The following is a 12,484-nucleotide window of genomic DNA, read 5'->3' on the forward strand; positions in this document are numbered from 1 at the left end:
CAAAATCTATTAGCTAATTATGTTTAGTTTACTAATAAATCAAGAACTACATAACAAAAAAATCTAACTTTAAATATTTTATCAAACATAAATTATTATATAATTTAATAAAATATGTAGATATCAATAATGAAGATGTATACTTTCAATTAAAAATGATGATGTACACTTTATAATAAAAGTTATATATTTAGTTATAATTTTTTTAATTATGATTTTTTACATTAATATTTAAAATCAATTTCAAAATATAATATCAAATGATGATGTAAGTAGTGACACAATTATTTTTTAAAAATTATTAAATAGTTTTCTTCTTATAAATTCAAAAATCTTATATTGATTATCTTTACCAATAAAAATAAAAATTAGTCATCAAACATTTTATATCTTTAATAATCAGTTGCAAGAAAAAAAATATTACAATATAATTATATAACATAAATTAATAACATGAGGTCTTAAACAAAATTATAAATATATTATTCTAGAAAAATAATATCCAAGCAGAATCCTAGGTATTCTTTTGAGTCTAAGCTTAGTTCATAAATACTACCATAGCCAGCAAAACATAAATATGTTAATATAAAATAAAATCATTTAAGAAGTTCTGATAAACATCATTTAAGGAGTTCTGATTTACATAAAATCATTTAAGTAGTTCTATATTTTTATATTTTATGATATTCGTTTACATTCTCATGATAGATCAAGAAGTGTGATCCAAAAGTTTATGCAAACAAAATCTTACACAATGAAATCTCGAAACATAACAATAAATCATCTAAATACAATAAAGATTTTGAAATTTCAAAAGTACTTTGGATATATGAAGGTAATGTACTTTGGATATATGAAGGTAACCATTACATTAGAAGTATACTGACATAAGCACTTCTGCATTTGCTTTTATGGCATGCAACTTCACATTCCCAAAAGGACTCCTACAACTTACAGGGATATTTTTCAATTACCCTTTCAGATGTGTCTATAACCTGATTACATACATTCCTAAGGAACCTAACCGATTTGTACACATGGCTCTGCTCATCCACAAAAATATGAGCTTGGAAAGAGAATTATTTTTGTAATGTCTCCCTCAATTTGCCTAAGTGATTTTCACTACACCTAACATACACATACTTGACATGACAACTGGCATGGTGGTTGAAAGGCCACCTTCTACATGATGGAACAGGCATTTGGGTTCTCATCACTGAATAGCTGAGGAGGATAAACATGTTCAATTACATACTTGGGGGCACTAAATTCATTCTTTTTTTCTTCCACAGTGCTCACTATGACTGTCTCCTCCCCACCAGTCTTTTTCTCCTCTTCTTTCCCTGCTTCAACTTTTTTCTCCTCTCCTTCAACTTTTTCACCCTCTTTTTTGACTTCCTCCCCACTGTCCTTTTTTTCATCTGTCTTTGCTTCCTCCTTTTTCTCTTCCCCTTCTTTTTTGTTACCATCATCTTTCTTTTCTTCCTCCTTTTTATCCTCATCCTTTTTAACCTCCTCTGCTTCTTTTTTACCATCCTGTTTCTTTTCACCCTCTTCTTCTATCTTTGGGGGGGGTGGTGGTACAACTTGGGCATGTTTCCCTGTCTTTCTGTATACATAATCAACAAGCTTCTTGGGCTCTATCATTCCCTTCACAATAACCCTATTGTTTGTGAAATCAGCAAAAGCTTCCTGTACACCTGAAGAAGATCACATGACTGTAGTCAGTTCAGTAAACATAAAAACCAGATGCAATGTAGGACACGTGTACATGACCATAACTCCAACGAATTGTAAGAAAAATAAATAAAAAAGAATGATAATGAGGATCTGAAAGCTCAGTACATATCTAAGAATTGCCCCATCTTATCTTCTCGGTTTGTTTACTATACAATTTATTTACCAGCTGAAACCCTAATTCAAGGCTCACAATATGCAAATCAGATTTGGTATTTCTGCTATGAAACTACAGCTCTACATGTGTGCACATGGATATACATGGGTGTCTAAGACTTTAGAGTAGATGACACTCGTGTTGAGTAAACCTGTCAGAAGCTTGTTATCTAAAGCCAAAAAAATAATATTAAGTACTGCCTGCTGATGTAAGATTCTTCAAAATGGCAGCCTTTCAGGTCTGAATTGTTTTGCAGTCCATTTACCTAGGCAAAATCTAAATTTGAGTGATTTCAAAACATACTCTTATGTGATTGAAGCTTTAAGCGGTGCTCTAAAATCTACACAGGCCTAAAACTAAAGGAAAAATCACCTAGATTCTCAACACAGCAAACATGTTGAACTGTACCCGAAAGTATGTATGACACTCAGAACTTCCTGCTGATTTGAATATTCTTCACAGCAGCAGGCCTAAAACTAAAGGAAAAATCACCTAGATTCTCAACACAGCAAACATGTTGAACTGTACCCGAAAGTATGTATGACACTCAGAACTTCCTGCTGATTTGAATATTCTTCACAGCAGCAGCCTTTCAGGCCTAATTTTCCTACAGTCCACTCATTTATGAAGAAGTTTTCATATAATTTTTTAAAATAGAGGATTTTGTATTATTTTATGAATATATTTTGTTACTAAAAACTGTGGGGTTAGACACGATCTCAACCTCATCTTTTATATCATACCTCTGAAATTTCGAACCTTGACAAATAACTTAATCCAACAACATACCATCACCCTCACAACTTATACTCAACAAATCAAATTAAATTACCCTTTGATTCATTTCAAATTTCATAATTTATGACTCCAACAAAGCAGTACAGTTGTGTAATTACAGCTCTACATGGAATATGCTCTAGATCTACAGGTTCCTAAATTTGACATTTCTATCAAAGAGATACTCAATACCTTATTAATCTATAACCAAAATTTGTCCAACATATAAATCTGATTGCTCTTTTGAATATAATCCATAGTACAAGCCTTTCAGGCCTGAATGATTTTACAGTCAACCTATTCATTAAAACTCTAAATTACGGTAATACATGCATTAATGGTGTCTTTTACATGTATTCCAGTGAATTTCACTATAATTATACCTTTCATTTTCAGAATAATCCTCTGCACTTGTTGAGCACAGCCATCACAGTGCATCCAAACCTTCAGCACAACTGTTACTGGAACTTTCTGCAACAGAGAGACAGACAGAGAGAAAGCAATTGAGGAAGGAACAAAATACATTCCAAAATGTTATCAAACAACTCCAGCATAAACAAACTCAGGACTTTGGTTTTATAAAACAGAAATACCTCTGGTTTTTTATCTTTTCCCTTATCTTCAACCTTTTCTTTCTCCTCCACATTCTCCTTCTTGGGCAATGGAGATAAGATCTCTGTTCTTCTTCCACTCTTCTTCTGCACTCTCTCACGTAACTTCAAAGGATCTACATTACCCTTCACAGTCACTGTATTGAGCTTCATATCAAACAGCATATCTTCTACCCCTGCATTAACAAAACAGATCATGAGTCCTAGACTGATAATAAAATCAATGAATACATAATGTCTAAGAATTGCAGAGAAGCAACTCAGAGAGTTTAGAACCGACCTTTATAAGTCTTGATGGATCTTTTAACTTTACCAGCACAACCTAAACAATGCATATCAACCTTCAATACAACTGGTTCAATCTTCTCCTCCTTATTCTCCTTCAATTCATCCTTTTTCTCCTGTTACAAACGTTCAACATATGTAGTATAGCACATCAAACATCTATCCTAAAAAGAACTGGTTTAGATTGATGTAGATCATCAAGATTGAAGCAAACTAACACACTGAAAAAACGTCAGTAGTACCTCTCCCATTGCAGAAGCCTCTTCTATAAATCACAACAAAAACTTGTGAAAGTTGGAGATGTCTAAAAACTCAAGGCTAGATATGCATAGCCAACGAGCAGAGCAGAGAGAGGGGGGAAGGATTTAGATGGAGGCAGGCTGTTATATATACTGTATATGGGCATCAACTTAACATAATACTGTTTATGGCAAAGATTAATTAATTGAAGATAAAAATAGTGTATGGGAAGGTGTAGCGGCCATAAAGGAATTTCTTCGACTTGAAGGTTTTTCTGCATTTGTTTATAGATATATGTAAATAATATTTATTTATAAAGTCAATGTTACCATTTTTAATATTGCTCTATTTCACTTCTCCTATATTTTTGTTAGGGCTGATTTCCCACGAGAATCTTTCCCTAAAGCTATCTTCAATGAAAAGACACAAACCAAACTAAAAAATTTAGATCCAAAAACATTTGGTCTAATTTGGTTGGCCTTATATCAATAAACAATAAAAAGTTTTAAAAAAAGTATTGTTTTTTGTGGGCCTCTAGGGCTTACAATTCCATTGAATTTAACCCTAATAAGCCATTCCTAATGAATTTCAACCTGATACAAATACTAAATACTGACTTGTAAGTGCAATGCATGAAAGCATGTATGTCACTGTTCTTAAGGTCTTTTTACCTTATCTTCATCCTGAAAGCATGTATGTCAAGTCATTTCACATTCCAATCTTGCTACATTTGCTTTCTAAAACTTCAAAATTTCTTTTTTTAAAATAGTAATATAAGAATATATTGATGTATTTGTAATTGGGTCTTATTTGATTTTTACTTTTTTTAGTGGGTGTTGTCAATTAGAATTGAACAGTCATAAATTCAACATTCCATTTTAAAGTTGTTTCTTATCTTAAAATCTTATTTGTTTTAATATGGATAAATTTAAAGATGGTATTAGAGCTTTTCTGATAAGATTTAAGTTTCTTTGATCTTCAGCAGCTGCTGTCAATAAGAATTAAACATTTACTTAAGTGGAACATATAGACGATCTAAATTATTTAATATTGTAAAACCTTATTACCTCTTTGATTTCCAAATTCAAACTCAATTCCCTGAATTTTTTAAAGAATTGAAACCTACCCAAATCTATAAATTGTTTTTTAAGGCCGTATTAGTGATTTGAGCATGGCCATGTGCTTGCCATTGTAATTATTATCAAAGACAAGAAGAAAAACTGCAATGTGCAACCTAATTGTACCAGAATGTGGAGATATAATAATAAACAAAGCAGGGCTTATTCCTCCCGAGGAACTCTCATACATCTGGTACGTGCGGGCAACTAAATGGAATCAATGGTGTAGATTTGCACCCAAAAAATGTCTCCAAAAGCCAATGTTATACAGGTCAGTTTTATAGTTCCCAGGTAAGGCAGCTTTAACAATGAATTGTTTAGTATCATTTGCAAACAGTTGGTACAGTAGTTGCATTATTCTTCCCAGGGGAGATGACGGGAGCATTTAACCAGGCCTTAGAGAGTACTCATAACTAATTTAATCAATTCATAAAAAGTACTTCAAGTATGCCAGATATAAGCATCTCCCTGGTTATTTATATTAAATCAAACAGAAAGGAGTCAAGGTTATAAGATATTTTATGCAGCCCAATGCTACTGACAACTTTGGTGATCTATATAAAATTGATAGGGGATCTCATTATGGAGAATTTAATTCTAATTTTTCTTTTTCTTTTTTTTTAAGGGGCTCCTTTAGTTTTAGTTTTTATTTTGATGTAAGTCGTTTTTAATTTTGGTTGTCTAGGATTTTCATTTTGAATTATGAGAAAGCAAACCCATGGCTTCCCTTTCTTATAATCTATGATAATTTATATTCTAAGATAATCATCAACCTACAACAATTACACACAACTATCTAGACTTTGCGTACATGCACCCAAACACACCCATGTAGCACCATTTGAACATCGAATATGAACAACATATTTCATTAAAAAAATATTTATTTTGTTTACAAGAAGGGGCATATGCTTCCCCTATTCACTATTAGCAAGAACAAGACATAGATCAAGGATGTGCGTCTAATTTTCTTGAGAGTTGTATTTATATCCCAATGTGAGTAATAAGAGGAAGTCCAAAGCTTATGTGATAGATTATGGATAATAGACATATTATATTTGCACTTGACATTATGATTTCCTGTGGATGATCACATTCATAGATTATTATGATGATGGACTCTTATATGTACTCATTTTATATGTGTGATTTATATTTGGCTATGGTGATTTGATGACATCTTATGATGTACTAACCCTATTTCATGATTATATTGGATGAGTTGATGCTATGATTGTTGTGACTATTTATTATTGTATTCCTGATAGAGACGATGTCATATCACTCATTGCGAGCATGATATGATGTTGTGATTCTCTTCACTTGTCTGTCTATTTTATGATATACGTTATTGTATATGTTGTCGCGCATGTTTTGGTGATGACATGTTTGCAGGTACCAGACATCAACTCCACCTGGCTTCACAGGTCTGAGCGTGTCTTCATCCCAATGGCAAGATCGGAGATGACATGAAAACCCATTTTATACTCTAGGTTTAAGTTGATTACCCTTGTCAGTTTAGTGTCATGGTGTAAGTTGTTGTTTAGCGTCAAGTGGTCTCTTGAATTAACCTATGATGGATTGGTTTGTAATGTTATGATTATTGGTTAATTAAAATATTAATTAACAAATTGATTTATATAGTTTAATAATGTTAAATTAATTTAATGGATTTACATAGTTTATAATAATAAATTAAATAAATAATTGATATTAATATTTAATGTTAATAAGAGATTTTATATTATTAATTTCATGATTATTGGATATTTATTATTTATTAATTTGGGTATTTACTTATATACCTTTGGTTATTTTATTAATGAGCTCTTATATTTAATTGTGCCCATGGTTTAAATTAGTCGTGGTTGTTTATTATTATTTCTTTTTATCTAATTGAGTTAATTAAATATTATATTCCTTACCTACACTATTTTTCTATTGTTGTGATTTTGGGGTAAGTTGATTAAATAATATTTTATTATTCTTACCTTGGGTTTTGAGAAGGTTGGTAAGAAATATATTTTAATTGATTATTTCTATTGGCCGACATTTTTTTATAGTTTGGCTTTGATTTTCTATATTGAGTTTTTTGTGCATTCGCTTGGGTTGGCTTCCAGAAAGAATTTTTCATTGTTGATGCTTGGATTTTGGATTTTGATTGGAATATTGGCTTTGGCTGGGATTTGGATGTGGATTGTTCTTCATCAAATTTCATAGACCTTCTCTACATTTTCCAAGTCGGAGGATTTTCTCTTGTGCATTTTCAATTTTTGGGAGATTGTCTACTCTGTAACTATGAGAAAGATTGTTTGCCAGGTAAATTTTGGGAAATAGTTGAAAAATATTATTATAGAATATAGAATATGGTTTGGGATTATATGTATAAAGTTATAGAATTGTTTTATTGATTTAGCCGTGAATGGCTTTCAAGATGTCTCTGTGTCTGTAGTGGGTATCCTTGGTATGCTTGAGTGTCTTACCTTTGTATGAGAGGGATTGTATGCAATGTTTTGGTTTGATTTGTATTTTCTATCCATGAAAAAGTTCTAATAATGCCCTCTGTGAGTTTGATTTCCCATTCAATGGTTGGGAGTCTCTGTGTGAAAGCTTCGATTTATATCATATATTGATTTCATTTTTTTAATTTAGGTTGTCCCTGTAGTTCTTATCTATCATTGTGACTCTTTTGATTGTATTTCCGACATTTTATATTGACTCTATGATTTAATTCCTTGTCGTATTTTTTGTTTTCCGTTTTTTGAGTCTTCTTAGAAAATGTGATATTTAAATGTATGCCCTAATGTTTTTACTAAAAGTGTTGTTCTATTTAATATATGTGTTAATCTGTTTGATGGAAGCGCTATTTCATTTAACGAATGTGTTGCTATGATATGTATGTACTAAACCTTCTTGCAAATGTGTCATTTCATTAAGTAAATGTGTTATACTGTTATATAAAAGTGCTAAATTGTTTCTTATATGCGCTAAAGTAAATAACGAAGGCGCTACTCCGCGGAGTAAAGGCGCTAATATGCGCCTTTGATCTCTGTCTCAATTTTGGATGTCTCAGTTAGATTTAAGTCTATTCTCATTGTCTGTGTAGAGGCTGTGCTAGAGTGTTTTGAGTGTCCTGAGGCATATCGGGATTGTATTGTTGATTTAAATTGATTTTTTGTATTTTTTATTAAAATTTGACTATTGCCTTTGGCATGTTAAGCAAGATGTGCTATGCCTTGTGATATTGGGGCTCATTGGTTTATACTTGGTATTGTGACTTTTGGCTATTATATGGTTGTAAGGTGTGGCAGTGATGTTGATTTTGTTGGAAACCAAGAACACTGAGAGGGGGGTGAATCAATGTTCTACCGGAATGGAGAATTTTAACCTTATTAATACAACAACTCGGAAACCGGTAAACATAAAAGCATATAACAATAAGCAATAATGTAAACACAAAGATGAACACCATAACACCATAGTTTTATACGTGGAAAACCTCAAAGAGGAAAAACTACGGTGGGATTGGTGACCCACAATATCTATCCATTGATCAGATGAATAAATATTACAATGAGGGGCCTGCACATGCAAGAAGGCCAACAGCCTAGAGCACACTGCTCATCACAAAAGGAGTCTCACTAACTACATAAAACATCGGACAACAATCCAGAATGAAGATTGAACCGCAAGTGTAGCATCTCCCATGCCTGAGTACAGTTTCAATTAAGCTCAATACCGAAGGCCTAAAATCTCTTCCACAATCTCAACTCGATCGCCAATGATCAACCAAATCCTCTGCTCCAATGAATATTACATTATTCGCTCATATACAATATCCCATACATTCCATATGAGTATGTGCAAGATCATGGTGTGCCAAAACAAACCCTTAAGTAGCAATGAAATTTTAGAAAATCAGAGTTATGCAACTTGACATGAAAATTTGAATAAGTTGTGAACATGTTATTTTTAAAATATGTAAGAAGAGAATCTATAGAAAATTGAATGTAGTTTATAAGCTACTAGTTGTTTTTTGAAAAAAAAAATCCTATTTGATGAAAATTTCAAATTTCAATGCAGTGGTACTAAAATTTCAAGAAAAAGATAAGAAGTAGATGTATTTCTGACCACCCTAATCACAATTAAATCATAATATTTTTTTATATTATTATAATATAATTATTAGACTCATTTCTGGATGTGACACATATTTTTTTATAATTTTTTATAAAATAAATAATTATTTATGAATTTTTTACTACAACTTTTCAGAAACTCCTACGTCTAACCACCTTAACTTGGTCAAAACCTTATGAATTTTTAAAATTTTTTTTTTCCCTATAGTAGATGAAGCATAGGATGTGATGCATGTTTCAGATTATGAGTGTTTTTCAATCAGTCTATCAATCAGGACTATTGTCAGAATTCAATTAGAAAATAAATAATTATTATTTATTAAAGTCGAAATAAGACAAGCCTTATATTGTTGGAAAGCTGGGAACGTCCTTAAAAAACACTTTTCGTTTTATCAATTTTGGCTACAAAAAAGTCATCAGCCACTAATGTAAAGTCTAGAAAATCAAGAAATACTGAAAAACACATTTTTTCAGTTGACTTTCTAGGCTTGTCACTTCCAAGACAAATCCCAAAGAATTCCTGTGCCAAAATTTGAAATTTGAGATTTTTACAACAAAAATTGAATATCTGATAAAATCGGATCCATCCGGTACAATCGGATATCCAATTTTAATAAGTAAATTCACTAACTAAATTTGCACATAATTAATCTATTGTTTATTGATATATTAATTTATAAATAAATTAGTATATGATATTAGGGAGAGGGAGAGGGAGAGGGGGGAGTGGGAGGGAGAGAGAGAAAGAGAGAGAGATTAGGGGAGAGAGAGAGAGAGAGAGATGGGGAGGAAGGGAGAGAGAGATGGGGAGAGGGAAGGGAGAGAGAGAGATAGAGAGATTAGGGGAGAGGGAGAGGGAGAGAGAGATTATGGGTCCTATGGTGTCCTAAGGGGTCATATTGTGTCCTACAACCCCTTGGGACACCATATAACCCCTTAAGACACCAAATTGTGCCGTTATGGGTCATATTGTATTCTAAGGGGTCATATTGTGTCATATGACCCCTTTACGACACCATATGACCCCTTAGGACACAATATGACCCTTTACAACTATACGATGTCGTTACGGGTCATATGACCCCTTATGACACCATATGGTGTCCTAAGGGGTCATGGGACACCATATGACCCCTAAGGACAACATACGACCCCTTAGGACACCATATTGGGTTGTTATGGGTCCTATGGTGCCTAAGGGGTCATATTAAGTCCTAAGGGGTCATATTAAGTCCTAAGGGGTCATGGGACATCATATGACCCCTAAGGACAACATATGACCCCTTATGACACCATATTGGGCCGTTATGAGTCATATGGTGTCCTAAGGGGTCATATTGTGTCCTACGACCCCTTAGGACACCATATGACCCCTTACGACACCAAATTGCGTTGTTATGGGTCATATTGTGTCCTAAGGGGTCATGGGACACCATATGACCCCTAAGGACAACATATGACCCCTTAAGACACCATATTGGGTCGTTATGGGTACTATGGTGTCCTAAGGGGTCATATTGTATCCTAAGGGGTCATATTGTTTCCTAAGTGGATGGTGAGCTAGAGGTGCTACCTCATACCTTTGACGGGCCCACTTGCCACATGTGATGGTCAATGTCAGATTGACTAATATTGTTTGTGCGATCTGCTAGTGTAGAATTAATAAACGATGGAGATTCAAACTTAATTCAAATGCAAATTGGAGTCATTTCTTCTCTCGCGTGAGCAATAATGGCAGATGGGACAGTGGCGTTTCATTCCAGGGAGTGAATAAAAGCATTTTCAGAGCCATTTACTCACAAAGCAATTTGGAGGTGATCGGAAGGTGATTCTTGAGCTAGGGAAGATTGGAACGAGTTCTTGCAATGCAAAATTAGGGTTTGTCTGGTGCATACAAAGTTGTAAGTTTCTCAATCTTTCTTATATGTTTTCAGAGCAGTTGAAGTGCGAATTGTATGAAAATTATAGGGAAAATATTGTGAATTGCTCTAGGGTTTATAATCTGGCATAAAGAAGTAAGAATTCACACTTTTATGTGTTGTATTTGATATTCTTGTGTTAAGCCCTAGTTTTCTTCTTCCCTCTGTGGGTAAGTGAAAAGAAACCCTAGCCTAGTAAGATGGCTCCCCTGTAAAACCACTTAGGACAAAAAGAATATCTAAAGAGAAACCTTTTTGATGATTTTCTCGATAAATTGAATCCCTCAACCAATGATAGATATCAAGGGCAAAGACTTGTTTAGGGCAAAACCCTAGGAGAAGGGTTAACTAATAAAGCATACCACATCATAGATGCTAGGGTACCGATGATTGAGGTAGAAATGTTCAGATTGTGGTATGGACAAAGAAATTTGCAATCCCCCTTTTCAACTACTTGGAAATATGACTTGGGCAAGTTAGTAGTGTCGAATGTATTCATGGATGTCGACCTCCTCAAACCTATTGAAAATAGATATGACCCTATTTCGAGAGTTATAAGGGAAAATGAAGGAGAGATTTTGTTGACAATTAGGAGGGAGGAATTCCAAGATATTTTTGATTTATATGAACCTTTTGCTACCTTGGTACAAATATATTTGAATGAGTTGAAGGCAAAATAGTATAGGATGAAGGGTTTCATCATAGCTAGCCTCCTTCCGGCTCATTTAGCAAAAGAAAGAGAGACAACTCACCATATTGGCCCTAGTTCAGAGGAGTATTTTCCTATTGGTGTTTTTGCAACCTATGTTCAGGCCACCTTCTTCTCTTTGTGTCAAATCTTAGGATTCAATCCTATTATAGTCATGCCACCTAATTTTATGTATATGGCTATACAAATTTAACATCCAAATTTTATAGTGATTTTTTACTTTGCCCCATACCTTGAAGAGAAGATTCATGAGAGGTTGCAAGATGTCAATAATGGTGTATTAGCACTCATTTCTACTAGTGTTCATTGCTAATGCACATGTTCCTATATAAAAATGCAGATTACTTTGAGGGCACCATGAATCTCAGAAGAAAAATTGACAACAGTGAGGTGCCAGTGCAACTTTGGAGCATGGATATGTCTTAGGATAAGACAAAGGCCAGTTTTGTGAGGTTTGACAATAATTTTGCTTCTAAATTGAGGTAGAGATTAACAGTGAATCCACCAAGGATTCCCACACAACTGCATGATTTTATAAGACCAAAAGAGAGGCTAGCACTCTTGATAATTGAGCTCAATTGGGGGGACATTATCCCTTATCCTATCAATACAGTAATCAGAGTTTATGGTTTCTCTAGTGAGACACATGCATTACCTTTCAATGTTACTTTAAGATTGGGTTTTACTGAAGTGATATGGAAAATAGGTTGCATGCATGATAAGGAGTTGAAGGGGAGAGGAAAAGGAACTGTTTTCCCTGATTATACTATTATTCCATATTTTGTGATTATT

At 33.5% G+C, this 12,484-nt stretch overlaps 1 protein-coding gene across 1 annotated transcript; it reads right to left on the reverse strand.

Moving 5' to 3' along the window:
• Positions 1-826: 826 nt before the first annotated feature.
• Positions 827-4,043, reverse strand: LOC131077325 (heavy metal-associated isoprenylated plant protein 7). The gene is made up of 5 exons (XM_058014803.2): positions 3,810-4,043; positions 3,563-3,683; positions 3,265-3,458; positions 3,055-3,142; positions 827-1,700 (listed from the first exon to the last, which is right to left on the reverse strand). Exons 1-5 carry the CDS (start codon positions 3,816-3,818, stop codon positions 1,183-1,185), a joined length of 930 nt encoding a protein of 309 aa, XP_057870786.1. The 5' UTR covers positions 3,819-4,043; the 3' UTR covers positions 827-1,182.
• Positions 4,044-12,484: the final 8,441 nt, after the last annotated feature.

Source organism: Cryptomeria japonica, chromosome 11, assembly GCF_030272615.1.
Source record: "Cryptomeria japonica chromosome 11, Sugi_1.0, whole genome shotgun sequence".
NCBI lineage: Eukaryota > Viridiplantae > Streptophyta > Pinopsida > Cupressales > Cupressaceae > Cryptomeria > Cryptomeria japonica.